The 20,294-nt window shown below is 40.3% G+C and overlaps 1 protein-coding gene across 2 annotated transcripts in view; it reads left to right on the forward strand.

Moving 5' to 3' along the window:
• CUL2 (cullin 2) overlaps positions 1–19,369 on the forward strand; it is a 150,722-nt gene extending 131,353 nt beyond the window's left edge. For both annotated transcript variants that reach the window (XM_079769123.1, XM_079769122.1), the window contains exons 18-21: positions 10,320–10,522; positions 12,785–12,886; positions 14,350–14,466; positions 15,892–19,369. In XM_079769123.1, coding sequence (XP_079625249.1) covers positions 10,320–10,522; positions 12,785–12,886; positions 14,350–14,466; positions 15,892–16,023 — 554 coding nt within the window. In that variant the 3' untranslated portion in view covers positions 16,024–19,369. The remainder of the gene's footprint in view (positions 1–10,319; positions 10,523–12,784; positions 12,887–14,349; positions 14,467–15,891) is intronic.
• Positions 19,370–20,294: the final 925 nt, after the last annotated feature.

The following is a 20,294-nucleotide window of genomic DNA, read 5'->3' on the forward strand; positions in this document are numbered from 1 at the left end:
TCTCAACACCCCTTTAATATTACATTCCCTTTTGGAGAGGGGGCCTTCCTGGCTAGTAAGAACAGAGCAAATGGCTCCAGTATCTAACAGAAATACATTTTTTTTTTATCCTTCTAGATTCAAAGTAACCCAGGTATCCTCATGGGAGATTGAAATGTTATCCTTTGGAGCCTAAAGGGGAGCCCCCTGACCCCGAGTCAGTCTTCATCTGGGGTAACTGCAAAGAATTAGGAACTTCCGTTTCTTCTCTGGGGATGATTAGGGCATTATTTCTTCCAGTGACCCTTTTGTTTGCAATATACACATTGGTTAGACTCTAGCTTTGCTGTACAACTTTGGTTGGTCCCACGTTGGGGCCTGGGGTGGTCTTCTGCCTTTTGTCCCCTGATTACCCAAAGCCTAGAGGGCGACAGCCAGTAAAGCAGCTTGCTTTTTTCATCTTTCCCTCTTCCTTTTTTTCCCCCTGTCACATCCCTGTTGTTGAAAACCCTAAAGGCTGCTTAACTTTCTATAGGTATCGGAGCACTCTTATCTGAGGTAGGTATTCAGGATAGCTTCATTCCCTGGGGGGTGTATTATTATCTTAAGCATTTTTTAAATTTTCTAAGAAGGGTTTTCATAAAGCTTATGTTGGATGTTTCTAACTTTGCCCCAATTTGCATGGCAGCAACCTGTGTCCCTCATACCCTTCAGCAGTAGGTGAGCCCAAGTTTATTTGGTCATTGGGGTCCCACTGAAGATTAGTATTGGGAATGAACTCATCTGCTGGCTGCCAGATCTGATTATTATACTGAGAAGTATGTTGTTTATCAGCCTCTTCTTTGGCTTTTAACAGTACAGTCGTTTTTTCCTTAATAGGAAGATGGTTAGGAGGGATTGAATATCTCCCCAAGTGGAATTATAGGTCATGAATATACTACTAATCAAGCTAATAAACCTCTCTGGATCAGCTTGGTGTCTCTTAGTATTTCCCTTCCAATATACAGATCTGATGTTGAGAAAAGAACATATACAGTGACCATTCATTTTCTCTTCCCCATCCAGAACCTGTCTGAGGGGGCACAATTTAGCCTCCGAGTGAAAACTAGTACCTTGATAGGTAGTGGACTTAGGGATACAGGTGGGAGTATGAATTTCCTGTTCTGGAAATTTTTTCACAGGCTTTCCTAACAGATTAGGGGGAACCAAAAGAATTGGGAGGCTGATGGCAGAGAGGGACAGCAAAAAGGAGGCTAAAAGAGCCCCAGTTTGAGGACACCTGGGGACAAGCAATCAAGGAGGTCTTCTGAGAGGCCCTTCAGAACTGGCAATGTCTTGCCTGATGGCTCAGTTTCCAGTCCTTGGATCCTTTTAAATATATTTCCCATTTTTCTTAAGAGGTATTTCCAATCTTTCAAACAACCTGGCACTGACCAATAACAGTATAACTGACTCCCAGCTTGCCAAGAAGGCCAGTAACAGAATTCCAGGGTGACTACCATAAAAATACTGGCATGTTTACCTATCAGACAAACAAGGCAAATGCAAATATATACATAAAGAATAAAATCCATTTCCTGCTTGCCAGGCAACCAGACCAGAGATTGTAACCAAGCTTGTCTTGGATTGCCCCTCAGGCATTCCTCAACCCTTCATAGTTAGATGTAAGTTGAGCCCTGAATCAGGCATCCCAAAGATAGTTCCTGTCCAACCAACCAGAAACCAAGTGTACACTAGAACTGAAACTACATTCCTGACAACCCTATACCCAAAATGGGAATAGAAACACTAATTAACGCATCTACCGGGGCCGACATTTAGTAATAATCCAGACCTTGATACCCTTTTCTTATCTAACACTTTCTCTACCACCTTCCAAAGTGCTGAACAAAACATGTTTAGGTGATTGCTTTGCTGTCGAGACAGGCCAGGCAGCTTTACCAGTGGTCAGCAGTAAGTGGGAGTCTCCTTTAGAACAGACCCCTCACACATTGGAGACATGGGCAAGTAAGCCTCGGGTGAGCTGCCACTGCCCACTTCTTCACCAAGTAGCCACACCGGACTGAGACGGAGACATTTTAAGAGAGTCCCATCTGGAGTCACCAAATTTGTTACCAAACTCAAGGGGTTTGCCACTTCCGGAGCTTTATTTAAGAAGACATTATTGTCGCAAGGTAGTTTTATTTATTTGCAGCAAATAAAGTAGATGGGATTCATATCCAAAGCTCTGTCTCCTGGAAGGGAGACTCAGGCATTGCTTATATACACTATTTTGTCAATTACACCTGATTTCTTCTTTGCAGTTGGTTATTAAAAGGTTCGGAGTGGGCCAGGGTCGCACACCTATGACATGAGGCCATAATGTATCAAAAAGATTTTATTTCAGGCACCTGGGTGCAGGTGGGCTGAGGCTGAGAAAGACATCTGCGAAGAGAGTAGGGAGAGATAGTTTTATTCATTTTTGCTGGCTGTAGGCCGCTCTGCTGACGTAAGGGTCTGGTCCATCCTTGGTTCCTCCCATGCCAGGTGTCTTCTGGTTATCTGAGTTATGCTGTGCTCAAGGCTGCAAGCTTTCTGCAAGATATCTGCTAAGCACAATTAGTTTTTCTCTGCCCCGTTTTATTCTCTTTAAGGCTTTCATTCCTGTCTTAAAGGGTATATATCAAGGAAAAGAAGGGGGATGGGCTTGCCGTTTCTCTTTGTCTTCTTCATGCATGGGAGGGGCTGTCATGGACGCCTAAGGAGTAAATTCAGATTATTTCCTGGGATATAGGCCTGTAGGGTCCCTTTACCTGGGTAAGGACAAATTGTTTTACTGTCCTAACTAGGACTTGTAATCTTGTTTGTATAAATTTGGTAACTATTCTGAAAATGCAGAGCCTGAAGAGGAGGAGTAGGAGAAATAGTGTTAGGGGGCCTGTAAAGAGGTGAAAGCCAGGTTAATTTGGGCAGAGCTTCTTGTAGGCTGGACCATATGGACTGCTCTATGCTGTCCTGACTGACCTCCTTGAGCCATTGCATATTCCGTAGAATGTGTTTTTTTTCTTTATTTGACCTGTAGAGGTTAGATAAAAACAACAGGAGGTGCTAGCAATTAAATAAATCCTTCCCTCTTTGGCTAAAAGATAGTCTAGGGTGAGTAGGGGGACCATTGTATGGATATAAGAGATCTGCGAGATTTAGAGGCACTGTGAAAGTCAACAAATAGATTTGATCTTGGAGAGAAATCCTGTGAATTGCCCCGGAGCCAGAGGTCTGTAATGAGTTCAAAAATATCTTGCACTGTTCAGATGGGATAGTCTGTGCCAGATGGGGGAATGCTGTCACTAACAATCTGCAGGAAAGTGAAAGTCATAATTTATTAGTCATGTGGCTGATATGTGAGAGGGGCTATTTTTCCAGGAAGACTAGTGGGAGGATAGGTTATTCTGGAGTCGAGGATTTTTTTTTGTTTTTGTCTTTCCCCCCAGTTTTGCCCCTTGCTAGGCATTTGGAGCTTTCTGCCCTGGTGAGTTTTTATATCTGTATCTGGCCTGTTGTCCTTGCTCTGGGGGTCAGGGATGATGAGGCCTGGGCACAAATTGAGGCTGTGATGGTATCTAGTGGTGGTATTTTCTGAGTACAAGTGGGGCTTGTAACCTGGTGGAGACAAACTGTTTTATACATTTTAGTATTACTGGGGTAAAAGCTAGAATAATAAAGAGTTATGACAAATGGTCTGGTGGAAGGAAAGAGACATTAGTTTGGAGGGTTGTAGTCTAATATATCAAAATGAGGTTTATTCTCTTAGTTCAGTTTGTCCTTGGTTTAGGAAGATAGGATTTACCACATGGCTGTGGACTGCTGTTTTACTATCTCGGTTTCCCTATTCTGCTTGTTCTGGCTTACTGGCCTGTGTTATTTCTATAACTTCCTTTTAACATTTCTTCCTACAAATCTTCTATAACTTTTACGAACCTTCATAAACACTTTTACAACTTTAATTCACTTTCTTTTTTCTTTAAAAATGCATGTCCATGCCTTATGTCCTTTATTATTAAAACCATACAATATTTAAACCTTAATTTTCCAATGATAATTAAAAAGTAAACAGCCAGCATTTCTTAGATTGACATTGATAAACATTCTCACTTTTAAGAAATATATCTTTAACAAAGCATAAGACATTATAGTAACAGTTTTAAATTTACTTTATAGATTTTCTGTAATAAAAACTAAAATTATGTGAACTTCAAACTTGTTGAAATATTTAGATGTTTATCATTTAATATAGTAATGTTTTAAATCTTTAAGTTGCCAACGACTTTGGAAAATTATGTATAGGCCTATGAGGCTGGAGAAAGGGTGGGGGAGGAGGGAGCAGGACTAGCAGTCTGTTCCCAGGCCTCTAGCTGCTTGGATTTAAAACTATCATGTTTTTCCTTAGAGATAATATGCTAAGGTTTGGGTGATAATGAGTTCAGCTTCTGATAGTAGTCGGACTGTTAAATAACTGTAGTTTTGCAGTAAAGAAAGTTGTTCTTTGGGAAAGGGGGTAGGGGAAGGTGTGAGAAGGCGCTGAGGTCAGAGAAGTTTTCAGAGCATTAAAGTGGTGAGAATGCTGGCCTTGGGTTCTAAAGGCTCAGTGAAGAGTCCCTTTTCCATGTTATTTTATAGGGGAGCTTTGTAAGAAAACTGAAATTGGGAACTTAGAGGCAAGCGTATCTAGCAAGCCCGAGAAAGGAGAGTATTTCTTGTTTAGACGAGGGGACAATGATGGAGGAGATAAGGCATTTACAGACTAAGCCTTAGACTCTAAGGAATGGCATGGTTTCGTGGGGGTGAGAGTGAAACTGAAGTAGGTGAATGTTGTTTGGGACAGCTGGGCTTTATGAGGGGATGTCTGTACCGTTTCGGTTGGGCAAGGAAAGTGGATAAGGGGTTATTTAGTAAGATGCAGTGTAGAGGTGAGGTGGCTAATGACTGTGAGACTAATTTGTCAACCCCCATAATAGAGACTGAGGAGGGAACGAGGGTCCCAGGGACTTCGGAGAGGGCAGTGGCCCCAGTGTTAATTAAAAAGGAGATCAGCTTACCTACCACCTGCCACCACAATCGTTACCTGAGGCTCTGTCCTGGTGATGTAAGTCTGTGGGGCCTTGTTGGGGCCTGGGCAACTTCAGTCTTCAGTGGCCAGTCCCAGGAGGTCTGGGAGCTCCAAACCAGATCCAGAGGGAGGCCTTGCTGGGGTCTGACCTGGAGGGGCCAGACTACAGTCTGATTTCCAGTGGCCTTCCCTCCTGCACCTTGGGCAGGGCCCAGGCGGGGGTCTCGGATTGGGCCGGACTTGGTCCAGTGTCCTCTCTTGTTGCAGTTGAAGCATGGGCCCAGAGGAGGCTTATCTCCTGACTTACTCTTGGTTGGAGGACTGGCACTTGGTTTGGGGTTTGTGAGAGTGGTGGCTAGGAGCTAGAAGGCCTTTGTCTGGGCTTCAGCCTTGTCCTGATCTCGTCTTTTGTTTTTTGATTTGGGTCTCCTTGTCTCTATTATTAAAATCTTAAAGGTCATGTTTAAAAGGTCTCGTTGGGGAGTTTATAGGGTTAAGATTAGTGTATTTTCTCATGGCCTGTGTAAGGCAAGAGGAGGAAGACTGCCGGATTTTCATGTTTTTCCTGGGTGACCTTTGCTAATCTTACATAATAAAAAGGTAATATTTAAATTACCATCACTCCGCTACGCCCACGATTGGGCCAGCAGGTGACACAGGGGCGGGACTCGGGGTGGCTGGGGTGGTGATTGGGCAGGCAGGACGCTGAGCTCGCGTTGCCAGCGGCGACGCGAGCTCAGCGTCTGCGCCATGGCTGTGCTGCGGCACAAACAGGCCTCTGGGGCAGCGAGCCGGTGGCGTTTTGGAGGTTTGGAGGGGAGGGGGGGTGGGCGGGCGGCGCGGCTCCGCGGGGAGGAGTCTGGCGGCAGTTGGGCCGCAGGAGCACGGGGCGGGGGCCCCAGCCTTCCTGGGCGGGAGGCAAAGGCAAGACCCAGGCCTGGGCTCCAGCCGCAGGAGGACCACGCCCCCGCCGAGCTGCCAACCAGCGACCAGCGGACAGACAGCTTACACATGCATGATTAAATCATGCACTGGGCTTCTAGTTTTTTATAATTAACTGCTTTGTAGGCTGCGTTTCTCAGTCCTTTTAGGCAGAGAACAGTGTGGTCTTGAGACCTGCAACCTGCCTGCCCTTCCTGATAGTTCCATTGTGGGTCCCTGTTAGGGACAGCATCCACTCTGACCGGGGAGGTGGGGGGCAAGGGGCCTGTCAGCGGAGGGTATCTGCGTGGCCCTGGCCATGAAGCCAGATTTGGTGCCAGCAATCTCCCGAAGGGGGCACTTTAAGGCTAGTGCCCGAGTGGGGAAAGGAAGAGAGCCAAAAACCGCTCCGGAGTGGGCATGAGATGGCGTGGTGGCGGTGGGATCTGCTAGGTAGGGTGGTGGGCTCTCAGGCTGCTGAGACAGAGGAGCCATAGACTAGGGAACCGGGGATGATCAGCGGGATCCAAAGTGGTGAAGGAGGAGGGGGATTTGAGATTCTCTGGGGCCTTAGAGTGAAGAAGGAAAAATCTGGTGAGAGAGAGCATCTGTTACAGAGAGAAAGGATGTGTCCTTGAATGTAAAAAAAAAAAAGCCTGGATATGTAAAATCTCAGACCACTTGCCCTGCCTGCGGCAGTAATTGTCAAGATCAGTTAGGATTTGGAGATTGCAAGGGCCATTTTACTGAGGCCAGACGTCCTGCACGAATTCTAGGATCTGAAGGCTTTTAAGTAGACAGCCCAGGGGTGTGGTGCAGGGAATGGTCGACTGCGCATTCCCCATGGTGACTGGCAGTGGCTTACCACGTTAAGCGCCGGGCCTTTTTTGTCTTCCGGACGGAAAGTATAATGTCAGTCACTGGTGACTGACTGGACGCTTAACGTGTTAAGGTCTGCTTTCCGTGAAGTTAAGGCCGAGAAAGGTGTCCCCGTCTCCCCCTAACGTTCACAAGAAACGGACAGAGCCCTCCCTCTGTGACAGGCGTCCCCATCAGGAGAGTGGGCAAGGGAACCTGGTTCCCCCAGAGGACTTGTCTCGACCAGCGCTGCATTTCCATGGGGCCGGCGGAACAATATCTGCCCAGAGCCTGGCTCCAAACACAAAATGACAGGACAGTCCGGACGGAGGAAAACAGACTAAAGTCACTTACTTAAGAATCTATGCCTGGTGTTGATGCAGGAGGAGACAAGGCAAGGAGAGGTCCACTATCCAGTCACGGGCGGGCACGACCCAGACTGGTCCTGAGGAAGGCTAGGGGGGCCCAAATAAGAGTCACGAGTTCTACAGAAGTTCAGCTGTGCAGGAGCCTGGCTGGGGGCTCTCCCGGACACAAGGGAGCTCAGGAGCCGGACGATCACGGTTTCTCTGAGTGCCAAGTGCCGGTTGCTGGAACCCTGCAATGGCTCTTACCGGACCCCTCACTAGACCTTCCCGGGTTTTGGCACCAAATGAAAGGTTCAGAGTGGGCTGGGGTCGTGCACCTATGACATGAGGCTGTAATGTATCAAAAAGGTTTTTATTCCAGGCACCTAGGTGCAGGTGGGCTGAGACCGAGAAAGACATCAGCAAAGAGAGCAGGGAGAGATATGTTTTTATTAATTTTTGCTGGCTGTAGGCCGCTCTGCTGACATAAGGGTCTGGTCCATCCTTGGTTCCTCCCATGCTAGGTGTCTTCTGGTTATTTGAGCTACGCTGTGCTCAAGGCTGCAAGATATCTGCTAAGCACAATAAGTTTTTCTCTGCCCCGTTTTATTCTCTTTAACCTTTTCAGTTACATTTATACCTTTGAGATCCTGTCAAGCTAGTCCTGTTTACATTTTAACATTTAGCCAGAAAAGCATTTAGTAATAACATTGAGAACTGCCCAGACCTTGATACCCTTTTCTTATCTAACACTTTCTCCATCATCTTCCCCCCATCCCACTTTAACCTTCTGGACATATATATTTTTTTAAGACCGGCATTCTGGATTTGTCACATTACTTAATTGTGATGTATTTTATTTGTTTTCTGATTCCCTATATTTTCTGTAAAGTGGAAATTAGGTCTAAAAGTTTCATTATATTTAGATTAAATATTGTTGGCAAGAATACTAAGGATTCTCTGATCTTAGTATTACAACAGAGGACATGTAATATCAGATTGTCCCACTATGAGCGACACTAAAGTTGCTCACTTTATTAAGGTGGTAACCAACAGTTAGCTCCATTGTAAAGATATATTCCCCTCTTCATTTAGCAGGTAATTTGAAGGGTGATATTTAGGTCCCAGTCTTTTCAGCCATAAGCTGACCAGTAAGAGCATGATGCTGGAAAAATGGGAAAAGGTCCATGTACCCCTGATCTTGATAATTTATTGAAAAAAAATATAGCAAGAAAAAGGTGTGATACAAAGCTTACTAGTTGAACCCTTTTTAAGTTGCAGACTATACTTGATAATAAGTTGCAGACTGTACTTGATAGTAAGTGACACTTTGACCCCTTATTTGCACTGTCCCCTCATGCTGTTTTGATTCTAGTGGTAATAAAAGACTGTTTATGTCACAGAAGACTCGTTCTGTTTCCAAGCCCATGCAGCATATTACAACATCAAGGGCATGCTTTCTGATGGTCTCATTTAGTCACCGAGGTGCTTGATACATCCTATATAATAAAAGGCTAATATGCAAATTGTCCCCTTTACCAGGAGTTCTATTGAAAGTTCGACCAGGGGGCGGGGCAGGCCCAGCCCAGTTGGCCCCTATCGGGGCGGGCCAGCTGAACCCCACCCATGCACAAAACTGTGCACCGGGCCTCTCGTTGTTTTTTCTTTTTTTCTGGTATACTAGTATGACTAAGCAGTCACCGCGCAAATGATAGAATATAGTTTATGTGATGTTTTGCTCCTTGCCACGTTTTCCAAACTTACATGTTGAGATGAAAGTCCTTAATGTACTCTTTATACTAATTGTTAGTAGTGCACACTAGTGATAATTTCTTACTTAAACTCTTTGTGTGAATATAATATTCTAATTAATATATTAAACTTTCTTTCATGAAAATTCAGAGATTAGGGATTTTTTTTCCTCCCAAATAATTTTGAAGAATATTTCTGAATATCAGGTTTTTAAAAAAAATAAGTTAAGGTATAATGAAAGTTAAAGTAGGCATGTGTGTGCTGATAATAAATTGGCAAATAAAATTATATTCTTTAAAATATTTAATTAAGTAGTGAACAAAGCACAAAATCTTGATCAGGGTTATTAATATGGGGAATGCAGCCTCTGGTGTTCAGTTTACTAGTATGTGAAATACAGCTTCCTTGAGTTAAAATGTAGGATTCTGAAACCAATTTTCATGCTGGGTTAGTTTACAATCCATTGACAGTCAAATAATGCAAGGGGTGTGTGTGTGAGAGAGAGAGAGAGAAAGAGAGAGAGAGAGAGAGAGAGAGAGAGAGAGAGAGAGAGAGAGAGAGAGAGAGAAAATATACTAGTACAATCATTGTACCACAATTGTAGGAAGCAGTTCTTTGACTTACCTTAACTTTTTTTGACTGTTACTGAGTTTTACAGAATGCATACATGTTGGTCATACAGTTTGTTGCAAGCTTTTCAGTGTTCTATTCCTGGAATATTGCAAAACTGCAGTATGCCTAAACCTGCTGTATATTTAATAGCTCTTGGGGGGTAAGGTAGAGTCTAGCACACTGTTATTCTATCAACTGTTTAAATAAAATTAAGATCTGTCTGTCTCTCCTCCCCCATTCTTGTTTTCCCCTAGAAAATTGCTGGGAAGAAAGATGTAATTTTAACAATTTTGGCAGAAGTTATAGTTAATCGTAGCTATAGGATAAGCATTTCCTGTGTGCTCATAGACCTCCCTGTAGGCTTGACCTTCCCTGGGATAGAGCAGATGGAGACAGCACATGAAGCCATTGTTAATAGCAAGCCAACATTCTCTCCCCTTTGTCTGTTTTTTTTCCTATCCCCACCTCCTCTTACTGTTTTTTTTTCTAAGTTTTAGTTAGCCTTCCATTAACTAAAGACATTGTTTAAACCCTGCTGGTAAAGTTATGATAGCTTAACCATGATTTATACTCAAAACTAAGAGCCCTACCCCCAATCCATCAAACAAACAAAATAATTACATTGCCGGCAGGAATGGCTTTACAACAATTAATAAGTCCCTATTTCAGGAGAATAATATCTAAAATAAACAGTTATTATTCAAGTAATTTCAAAATGTTTCTTTGAATGACCAGTTTATTGTCACATTTTGTTTTAATTGTAGGTGAAGTTAAAATGAACTATTTGGGCAAACCATATGTAGCCATGGTTACAACATACCAAATGGCAGTTCTTCTAGCCTTCAACAACAGTGAAACTGTCAGCTATAAAGAGCTTCAAGACAGCACACAGATGAATGAAAAGGAATTGACAAAAACAATCAAATCATTACTTGATGTGAAAATGATTAACCATGATTCAGAAAAGGTATGGGAATTTAAAGGTCAAGGAATTTAAGCGTTATAAACGTTAAAGCATTTTAAAGTAGGTTATAATTGTTAATGCCCTTGGTACTTTGGAAAGCACTTGAATCAGCTACATTACTGCCGGTTCCTTACAACTGTGAACTTGAGGAGTCACAGAGAAGGCTATGAAAATTGGTGCCTATGCGCCTTTTACAGTTTGATTTCATTTGTCCTGTACTATGACAATGTACTGAAAAATTGGAAAAAATTGCCATTGAGAATTTTTTTTAATATATATTTTTATTTATTTTTTACAGAGAGGAAGGGAGAGGGATAGAGAGTTAGAAACATCGATGAGAGAGAAGCATCGTTCAGCTGCCTCCTGCACACCCCCCACTGGGGATGTGCCCGCAACCAAGGTACATGCCCTTGACCGGAATCGAACCTGGGACCCTTCAGTCCCCAGGCCGACACTCTATCCAGTGAGCCAAACCAGCTAGGGCCATTGAGAATTTTTGATTGAGGTTGAAAACTGTAGCTTATCTTAAAACTTTCCAAGATATTTTCCCCCATGTATTTGGTTAATGTTTAACTGCATGGTTCTGTAGTAGGAAATGACAGCTTATTGATGTCATTTGTATGATATTTAACATATGTAACTTCAACCCAAACACACTCATTTTCATATCCTTTAATTTCAGAACTCAAAAACCACCAAATTTTTAAAATATCTATCATGAGACTAGCAAGCCAATAGTATATTCTTTTTTTTTATAACTTTTCTTTACAGTAGTAAGTTTTTGTTACTGTAATATATCTTGGATAATTAGTTTTTTAAAAGCAACAGATGTGAGTTAAATCTCCTACTTTAAATTATTGTACCTATAAGAAAAAAATTCTTGTAGATGGTATTTCATTTTTATTTTGGTAAAGTTAATAGCCTACAACTTATTTCTCTCATCAATTCATTTTGCTGACATCTCTAAGATTATGATAACATTTTATAGCCTATAGTTGAACAGCTCTAAATTACATATATTCTGAAATTCAAATCTTTTAAAGGCTTTTCTTAATTTTGAGAAGTGATTAAATTTTTTTACTTCAGAATCTTTAAATGTTAAAATTCTTAATATTAAGATTTTAAATACAGAAATTAATTATGACTTAAAGCAATTAATTTATTTTAAGTTAAAAAATGTTTAAGCTTAATTGCTGAATTAGAAGTTATATATATTTTTGAAATGTGTTATTTTCACTGCCCAAAAATATAAAAAATAAATATAGATTGTTTGCACATTAAATTTTAAATATGAATCTGTCGGTTTCTTAGAATTTCTTAGTTTATTATTGAAACTGAGTCTATCTACCATGTGCTTCTTTTTTTGTTGTTGTTAATCCACATCCAAGTAATATCTTCTTCATTGATTTTCAGAGAAAGTGGAAGGGAGGGAAGGCAGGAGGGGAGAAAGAAAGAGACATCAACATTGCTTGGTTGCCTCCGCATGTGCCCTGACCAGGGATAGAACCTGTAACCCAGGCACATGCCTTTGACAGGAATCAAACCCTCCACCCTTCGGTGTGATGGTCAAAGCTCCCACACCGGCCAGGGCCTACTTAAGTGCTTCTTGATCCTGCTGGTAGAGAAATTTCAGTATATGGTATCAGTGGCTTTCTTAAGCCTGATAGAGAAGTTGTGATTCTAAAAGTTGCCTTAAAAACTTTCACTTGAGAAAAGGCCACTTGCTTCTGGCAGAGTGAATAAAACATGAATTGAAGAGCAGACTCTTGGCAGAATCACACCAGGGTCATGGAGAAATGATACTTGTGTGCCACTGGGAACAGCTTGCTTTTATAGTCAGGTAACTCATAATTGGTATTGTTATTACAGCACTTAAAAAAAACATTTGGTTTAGTTTTTCAAAATGGGGTGATGGGGAAATTATGAGTTGACATTTCATAAAAATTAAAATGTCAAATTCTGTTTAAGCCAATGAGCTTGATTCTTTTGTCTTATCCAAAGGTAATAATGTAATAGGCCAGAAATTTGCTTATTTATTTAATCTAAATTGATTAAAATTCTATCAAGTGTAAAATGAAAAGAATTGTTTTTTTGCTTCTTCGTTTGACAGAAGACAATTATTTTTCTCTCATAATTTTTGTAATGTAAAAGATTATGAGAATTTAGGATGTTTTTTCTTGGTTATTACATAGCATATTATTTGCAGCAACTCTTATGTAATCGTTTTATGTTTTATAAATATAAGTGAATTATTTGTAATTGTAGGAAGATATTGATGCAGAATCTTCATTTTCATTAAATATGAACTTCAGCAGTAAAAGAACAAAATTTAAAATTACTACATCAATGCAGAAAGACACACCACAGGTAAGTGCTTTTCTATGTCATTTCTTTTGGAAATATTTAAGCATTGTACTTTGCAAGTAGAGGAACATTGAGAGATGATGCAAAATTCTGCACATCAAAATTAGTAATACGCTGTATCTTTTCTGGCATATTCTTTGCATTTACTAACCTTACAAACAAAATCTCTGCCAGTAGTTTAGATTTTAAAAACAGTAGTATAATGGGTACCTAAGGAAAAGGGTGCTGCATTGCTCTTAAAATAAATGTATTGCTCTGCTTTGCATCTTTTTTTAAAAGTCCTATCTTGAATAGTAATATAATCTCTTATATTTTTCATTTGTAAAATAAAGGAAAGTTTTACAACTAATTTCTTTCAAAGGAAAATTGTTAAAAATGCTTCTCAAACTTTCATGTGTAAATGAACCACCTGGGAATCTTGCCAGAACTCAAATTGTGATCTATGAGGTGTGGAATGGAGTCCAGACTACCAGATAAGCCAGTTTGCATGTGTGCTGTTGATTCTTTAACTCAGCAGTGATTATTGCTTATTTCTGGGATGGCCTGTTCACATCACTTACGCTTCCTTATTGCTACCTATGTCCTTGGGCTTGGGGCAGGATGTGAAGGTATATATGATGTCAGGCACTCTTCAGGAACTTCCCCATGGGGAAACAAATGTTAATGAATTGCTATTAAATTTGAATCCTAAAATGTTCAATATTCTATTTCCTTCCGACTAATGAATAATAATTTGTAAGATATGGGTTATATTTTTATCTGTTAAAAGCTGTTATGAGATCCCTATTAATGTGGTATTGCCTACTTCTGTGCCTTGCTTCTACTGTTACCTTGAGCTGTATGATTTATGCCCTTTTTGGCCAATCCTTTCTGGCTTCTCTGCTTGAGCCAAATAGAACCCTCCACAGTTCTTCCCCTGGAAGCCTAGTCCAGTATGCACTTGGAGCCAATTACTGAAGCATCTGAAAGCATTGTGGTATAGTGTCTGTACTCACTGATAGGACAGCAGTCTTGAAAATTACTGTTCTGTGTCATTTAAGTTCTTTATTGCCTGTTTACATTAAATACAGTCTGCAATAGTGTTAATTTTTTAAAATAACCTTCCAACTTAAACCCAACAAATTGTGTATAGCTCATTGTACATATTTTTTGGTAAAGATTATGTGATTTTAGGCTCATAATAACTGTATAATTTGATGCTCGGTATTTTTTTTTTGCCTTTTTATTGAATTTATTGGGGTGACACTGGTTAATAAAATTATACAGGTTTCAGGTGCACAGTTCTACAACACATAATCTGTTCACTGTATTATATGTTCACCACCCCAAGTCAAGTCTCCGTCCATCATTATTTATTCTCCTATACCCTCCTCTACCCAATGCTCAGTATAAATGCTCACTATTAAAATGAATTCAGAACAATTATGATTTAATGTCTCATTTGCTTTTTCCCACCTGTAAAATAGGAAATGGAACAAACTAGAAGTGCTGTAGATGAGGACCGGAAAATGTATCTCCAAGCTGCTATAGTTCGTATCATGAAAGCACGAAAAGTACTTCGGCATAATGCCCTTATTCAAGAGGTAAAAGAGGGAAAAGTCTTCAAAACTTCTTGGGGTAGAGAGTATTACCGATGTACAGATGAGTAATGTTTCTTTGTAAAGATGATACAGAAATCCATTGATTTGCAAATAGCATAAAGATATGCTTCATTACATAATGGGAACAGTACCCACTTATAATTTCAGAATTAAGTTCAGATTTGCTTTGGCTTGAGTTCAGAGGTATAAACTTCACCACTTTATTGAGTCTTTTCTCCAGTTATTAGAGGAAGTTGACCACATCAAAGACTCATCCCATAAATAATATTGAGTGTCTATGATGTGATAGCACTGTGCTTGCTGTTGGGGGTTTAATGCAGAGCAAAGCAAAATGTGGTTCCTGCCCTTTTGTAGTTCAGAGTCTAATAGAGAAGAAATACATTATTGAAATAATCTCTATATATAAAAGCCTAAGCGACCATCTGACCAACCGGTAGCTATGACGTGCACTGACCACCAGGGGTCAGATGCTCAATGCACAGTCATGGAAACATGGAACAGACTGATGAATCTCAGAGGGAAGTGGGGAGAGGAGAGGGTGGGAAGAGATTAACCAAAGATCTTATATGCATAATAGAGGCCCGGTGCATGGATTTGTGCACCGGTCGGGTCCCTTGGCCTGGCCTGCGGGGATCGGGCCGAAACTGGCCTGGTGCACGAATCCGTGCACTGGTGGGGTCCCTCGGCCTGACCTGAGGGGATCAGGCCAAAACTGGCAGTCCAACATCCCCTGAGGGGTCCTGGATTGCGAGAAGGCACAGACCAGGCTGAGGGACCCCACCGGTGCACAAACCCATGCACTGGGTCTCTAGTATGCACTATAAAATTACAGTAACATGCACTGAAAAAAATTATACAATACTGTGAGAATGTACATAAAAATCTTGACAGGGATATTGGGAAAAGCTTTCTTGAAAAAGTGTTACTTCAGCTAAGAGCTAAAAGTTGAGTAAGGGAAGCTTGAGGGTGTGGGTATTTAGATAGATTAATTAGTTTCTAGTTTAATTTATGTATGAAAATTATATTTTGCTATATATGTTTTGCATTTTAATTCCTTCACAACATAAACATTAGGCTTTTTCCTTACTTTGCACAAATTATTACTTTTGGTCATTATGTCAAAATTGATCTAATTCTCCCTCTCTCCTTATGCACTGCTCTCTGAGTTTAAAATTTTTAATATTGTTATGGCACTCTCTTACTTGATATATCACGTGTATCCATTTAATATGATTTTATTCTGTTTAATATAATTTCATAATTATTTTAAGTATATTTTTCTATATGGCTTAGATATCCTTGATGGAACATCAATAAAATTGAGAAAATTTTATAGCTGATTGGTTAAAAGTAATTATTTATAACTGATTAATTGGCAGTAGTTTGACACCCATGTCTCTCTTACAGGTGATTAGCCAGTCAAGAGCTAGGTTTAACCCTAGTATCAGCATGATTAAGAAGTGTATTGAAGTGCTGATAGACAAACAGTACATTGAACGCAGCCAGGCTTCAGCAGATGAATACAGTTACGTAGCATGATGTTGCTCTCCTCCTGTGTGGGTGTGAGAAGATCATTGCCATCACCATTTGGTGTGTTCCTGTGGGGAAAAGAGCAGGCCTATGCCTCCATAATTTGGTCATTTGGCAGCCCCTGTTTTTCTGCTGTTTACAACATCACCAGTGCCACGTCATGAGCGTCAGAGAAAATGCCTAGAGATATTTCAAGCTCATGTCATTATGACATTTCTTAAAACTTTATTAAAGAATGAGTGAAGTATTGCTGAAATGTGGAAATTTGGTTGGGTACCATGCTTTTTCTCCCTTTCACGTTTGCAGTTGATGTGTGTTTTTTTTTAAATGTATCTTAAAGGACATAAAATAAAAAACTTAAATATCGTAATATGACAGATAACCTAATAATTGTATCTACATTAAAATGACAAACATAATATTGCTGCTTGTCAAATAAAAAAATAAAGAAATAGAATGCCTTTTTTATGTGGATGGAGTATCACACTAAATCATATATAAATGTTCCTGAGTCATCAAAGCAGCGAATGCAGCTTTAGTTGCATTTTTATCTGAATGGTTTAATTCACTTGTACTCCTACTTAAATCTTACTGAGATATGTTGATTTTTCTAGAGTGCATAAAAATGCATTCAGCATAAAGAATATTTTCTTTTTAAGGATTGGAACTACATTGGATATGAGCATTTTGAATATTAAGGATTTAATTCCATCAAGAGTTTCTGGTGATGTGCCACACCACAGAAATGGAGAATGTGGGGAATATGTGATGACTTCAAGTCTGGCATAGAGTCTTTCATTCAAAAGTCGTCTTCTGTTTTCATAATATATTAATTCTAACATAGAATAATGCTACCACTCTATCGCCTTCCCCTCTCTACCTTTCTCTGAGTTGCAAGAGATCCTATCATACCAAAAGATCCTTATACCCCTCTAACATTTCCATGCTAGATTCATAAGTCACAGCTATGCTTAGCAATGCATAGCCTAAACACTTTTTTAAAAATCTGTATATTGGTACGTGTTGCCAGACTCTGTTGGTTAAGAAGGCCTCCTGGCCCAAGGCCCTCCTCTTGAGTTACCAGCTCATCGTCATCAACCAAGAGACTACGTTCATTCTAATCAAGACTTGGAAGGGAAAAAAGTTGGAACCATCCTGGGAAGGATCCTACCTCATCTTGCTTACCACTGAGACTGCTGTTCGGACTGCAGAATAAGGTTGGACCCATCACACATGGGTTGCGGGCAGACCACCAGCTTCTCCAGGTGGAAACACCTCAACTTGGACGGCCATACCAGGACATAGCCCCTTGAAATTAACACTAAAGAAACTGTAAGCTGTCTATTTGCTTTAGGGCCCTCGCAAATTACATGGGCTTACAATGTGGGCTGGGGAAATGTGTACAATCCGGATCATGCTTACCCAGTTAAGTTATTGGTTATAGATAACTTGAATGACTTGGATATTTCAGCCTTTAGGCTAAAAGATTGGCTAGGACTAGATTTAGGAGTAGAAGTCACAGGACAAGATCCCCTAGGCCAATGCCACCACCATGCAAATAGAAGTAGGGTGTAAGGGAACGAATGCCTGGTTGGAATGGATTAAATAAAAGCAACTGTTATGCTTGTGCAGCAGGAATACTAGAGACCCAAGTGGTCCCATTTCCACTCGGATGGACCTCAGACAGTAACGGGATGGAATATGTACTTGCCCTGTATCAGGAGAAAATCGCCTGGGGAAACAATTCCTGTAAGACTTTCTCCCTGTTCCCATCCAACAGAGGTAAAGATCTAGGACCCCCCAAAAAAGCGATCCGGCCTCTCTCCTCCACCGTAAACTATACCTCCTGCCTCTCAAGGTGGGAGAACAGTACTTGGAGTATATGGGAAATTTATCCGGATGTGTAAATAGCCGAGTATCCTCAGAAGCCAATCATTCTGCACTGTTGATACCCTATGCTGATATCTGGTGGTGGTGTGGGGGACCATTATTTGTGACCTTGCCCAGCACTTGGAGTGGAACTTGCGCTCTGATACAATTGGCTATCCCTTTCACTTTGGCATATTGTATACCTTTTTCAATGGACAGACAGACTAGGAAGAAGAGAGAGAGGGGCTCCTTTGATCCCCATATTTACATAGATTCCATTAGGGTTCCAAAAGGGGTGCCAAATGAGTTTAAGGCTAGAAATCATATTGTGGCAGGGTTTGAATCAGTCCTGTACTGGTGGTCCACTGTAAACAAGAATGTGGATTGGATTAATTACATTTACTATAACCAGCAAAAGATTGTTAACTATACTCGAGATGCAGTTAAAGATATAGCTGAACAACTAGATGCCACCAGCAGGATGACCTTGGATATGATTCTGGCAGAAAAGGGAGTTTGTCTAATGTTGCGGGCCAGTATTGTACATTAATCCCTGACAACACAGCTCCAGACAGAACCATTACTAAGGCCCTACAGGGTTGAACAACTTTAGCTAATAAGTTAGCTGAGAATTCTGGAATTGAGGATCCTTTCTCCGATTTAACTAGAGCAATGGTTCAGAAAGTGGAAGGGAATGATGGTGTCCATATTCACCTCTTTGATAATCAGGTTAGGAGTCACAGTAATGGGATGTTATATCATTCCATGCATGAGAGGTCTTATCCAAAGGTTAATTGAAAACACATTGATCAAACAATCTCCTTCTCCTACACATTGCAAAGCATGAAAATCAGTTAATGTTAGCCGAGTTTTAAGAGAAGAGTTAAATAAGAAAAGGGGGGAATTGTGAGAATAAAAAAAGTAATCATTTTTGTCAAAGAAGGGAGTTTGGCAGCTCCCATGGGGGCTGCCATTTTGAAACAGCAAAGGTCAACTCCTCCCTTTTTCCTTTAAATTAGCCAATCATGCAAGAATGTGAGCCTAGCTCTGACCAATCAAGAGTGAGGGACAGATGATGTTTGTCAGGCATAAAACCCTGAGCAGACTGCCTGCTCAGTGTAGGTGCTGCCAGACTCTGTTGGTATGTACCCTTCTGCAGAAGTAAAGATATTTTCCTTGCACAAACACACACACACACACACAAAAAAAAAAAAAAAATCTGTATATTGTATTACACCAGGTGCCACTTATATAGAGACATGAAATTCCATCATTTTGTTTATTATATATATCAACAGCCAGTATTAGAATACTGTGGTCTGTTATCATATTTATTATCTATTTCCCCTATTTCCCCCACCAATACAACCCACACATACACACAACTTTTTTAAGGTAGAATCTTTTAAAGCATCTTCCACACAAGCCATTTCACTTACAATACTTTAGTGTATGTATATTCTAACAGATAAGGCCTTTTATAAAAAAATAAAAACAATTGACTTTTACAGTTGGTTTGATTGTACTTTTTCTAACTCATGTCTCTTAAATGTTTAAAAAATTCTCATGAGCTTACAATAACTTATATACTGTATATCTCATTTTACCATTCTTCCTAGAGAGAAAATAATGGCAACCATATAATATACATTTCACTGTCAAAAAACAAACCTTTGTTCTAATAACTTTTTGATAAAGTTTTCCAAATTGATTCCTTTTTACTTAAATATTTATAAATCTTAAATCAAGTCTTATTCCATTATCTGTCAAGAAAATACAGGGTGGGGCAAAAGTAAGTTTACAGTTCTCGTATGGAAAATAATAGAATAATTCATTAATGATTCAAAAATAAATTCTGTGTTTTGTGTATTCAGAACTATAAACTACTTTTGCCCAACCTGTGTATTATATTGGAAAAGGGGCAAAATAATGTGCTGAAGTCTACAGAAATGACTGGCAAGAGTTTTCTTCACATCTTTTTTTCCATTTTATCTGAAAGGAAATATATTGAAGTTATGCTTATGCATGAGTAAAAAAGGCCAGCTACATTTAACCAAGCCATCAGCTCCAAAGGAAACAGTGTTTAGAATGAATTTTAGGCCATATCTTCCCCTCAGGGGAATGAGGGAAGGGTTACAGTCTCCTGAAATCCTTACTGCAGGAGATCTGAGCACACAGCCCAGAGGAGGTTGTATGCTTCCTGCTTGTGGGCAGAAAGGGTTACAGCTTAAAAAAGGAAAGAAGAGGAAGGAGAGGATGGGTTCTCTGTGCTTTATTTCAGAAACCAAAAATAATGTGATTAAAGCTTCAGAGGCTTAAAAAATATATTAATACTGAGGTAGTTAACATGCACGAGTCTGATACATTTAACAGCTAGTGCAGTTCTTGTCAACAATCCATCCTTTCCCTTT

Source organism: Cnephaeus nilssonii, assembly GCF_951640355.1.
Source record: "Cnephaeus nilssonii genome assembly, chromosome: 4".
Classification (NCBI taxonomy): domain Eukaryota; kingdom Metazoa; phylum Chordata; class Mammalia; order Chiroptera; family Vespertilionidae; genus Cnephaeus; species Cnephaeus nilssonii.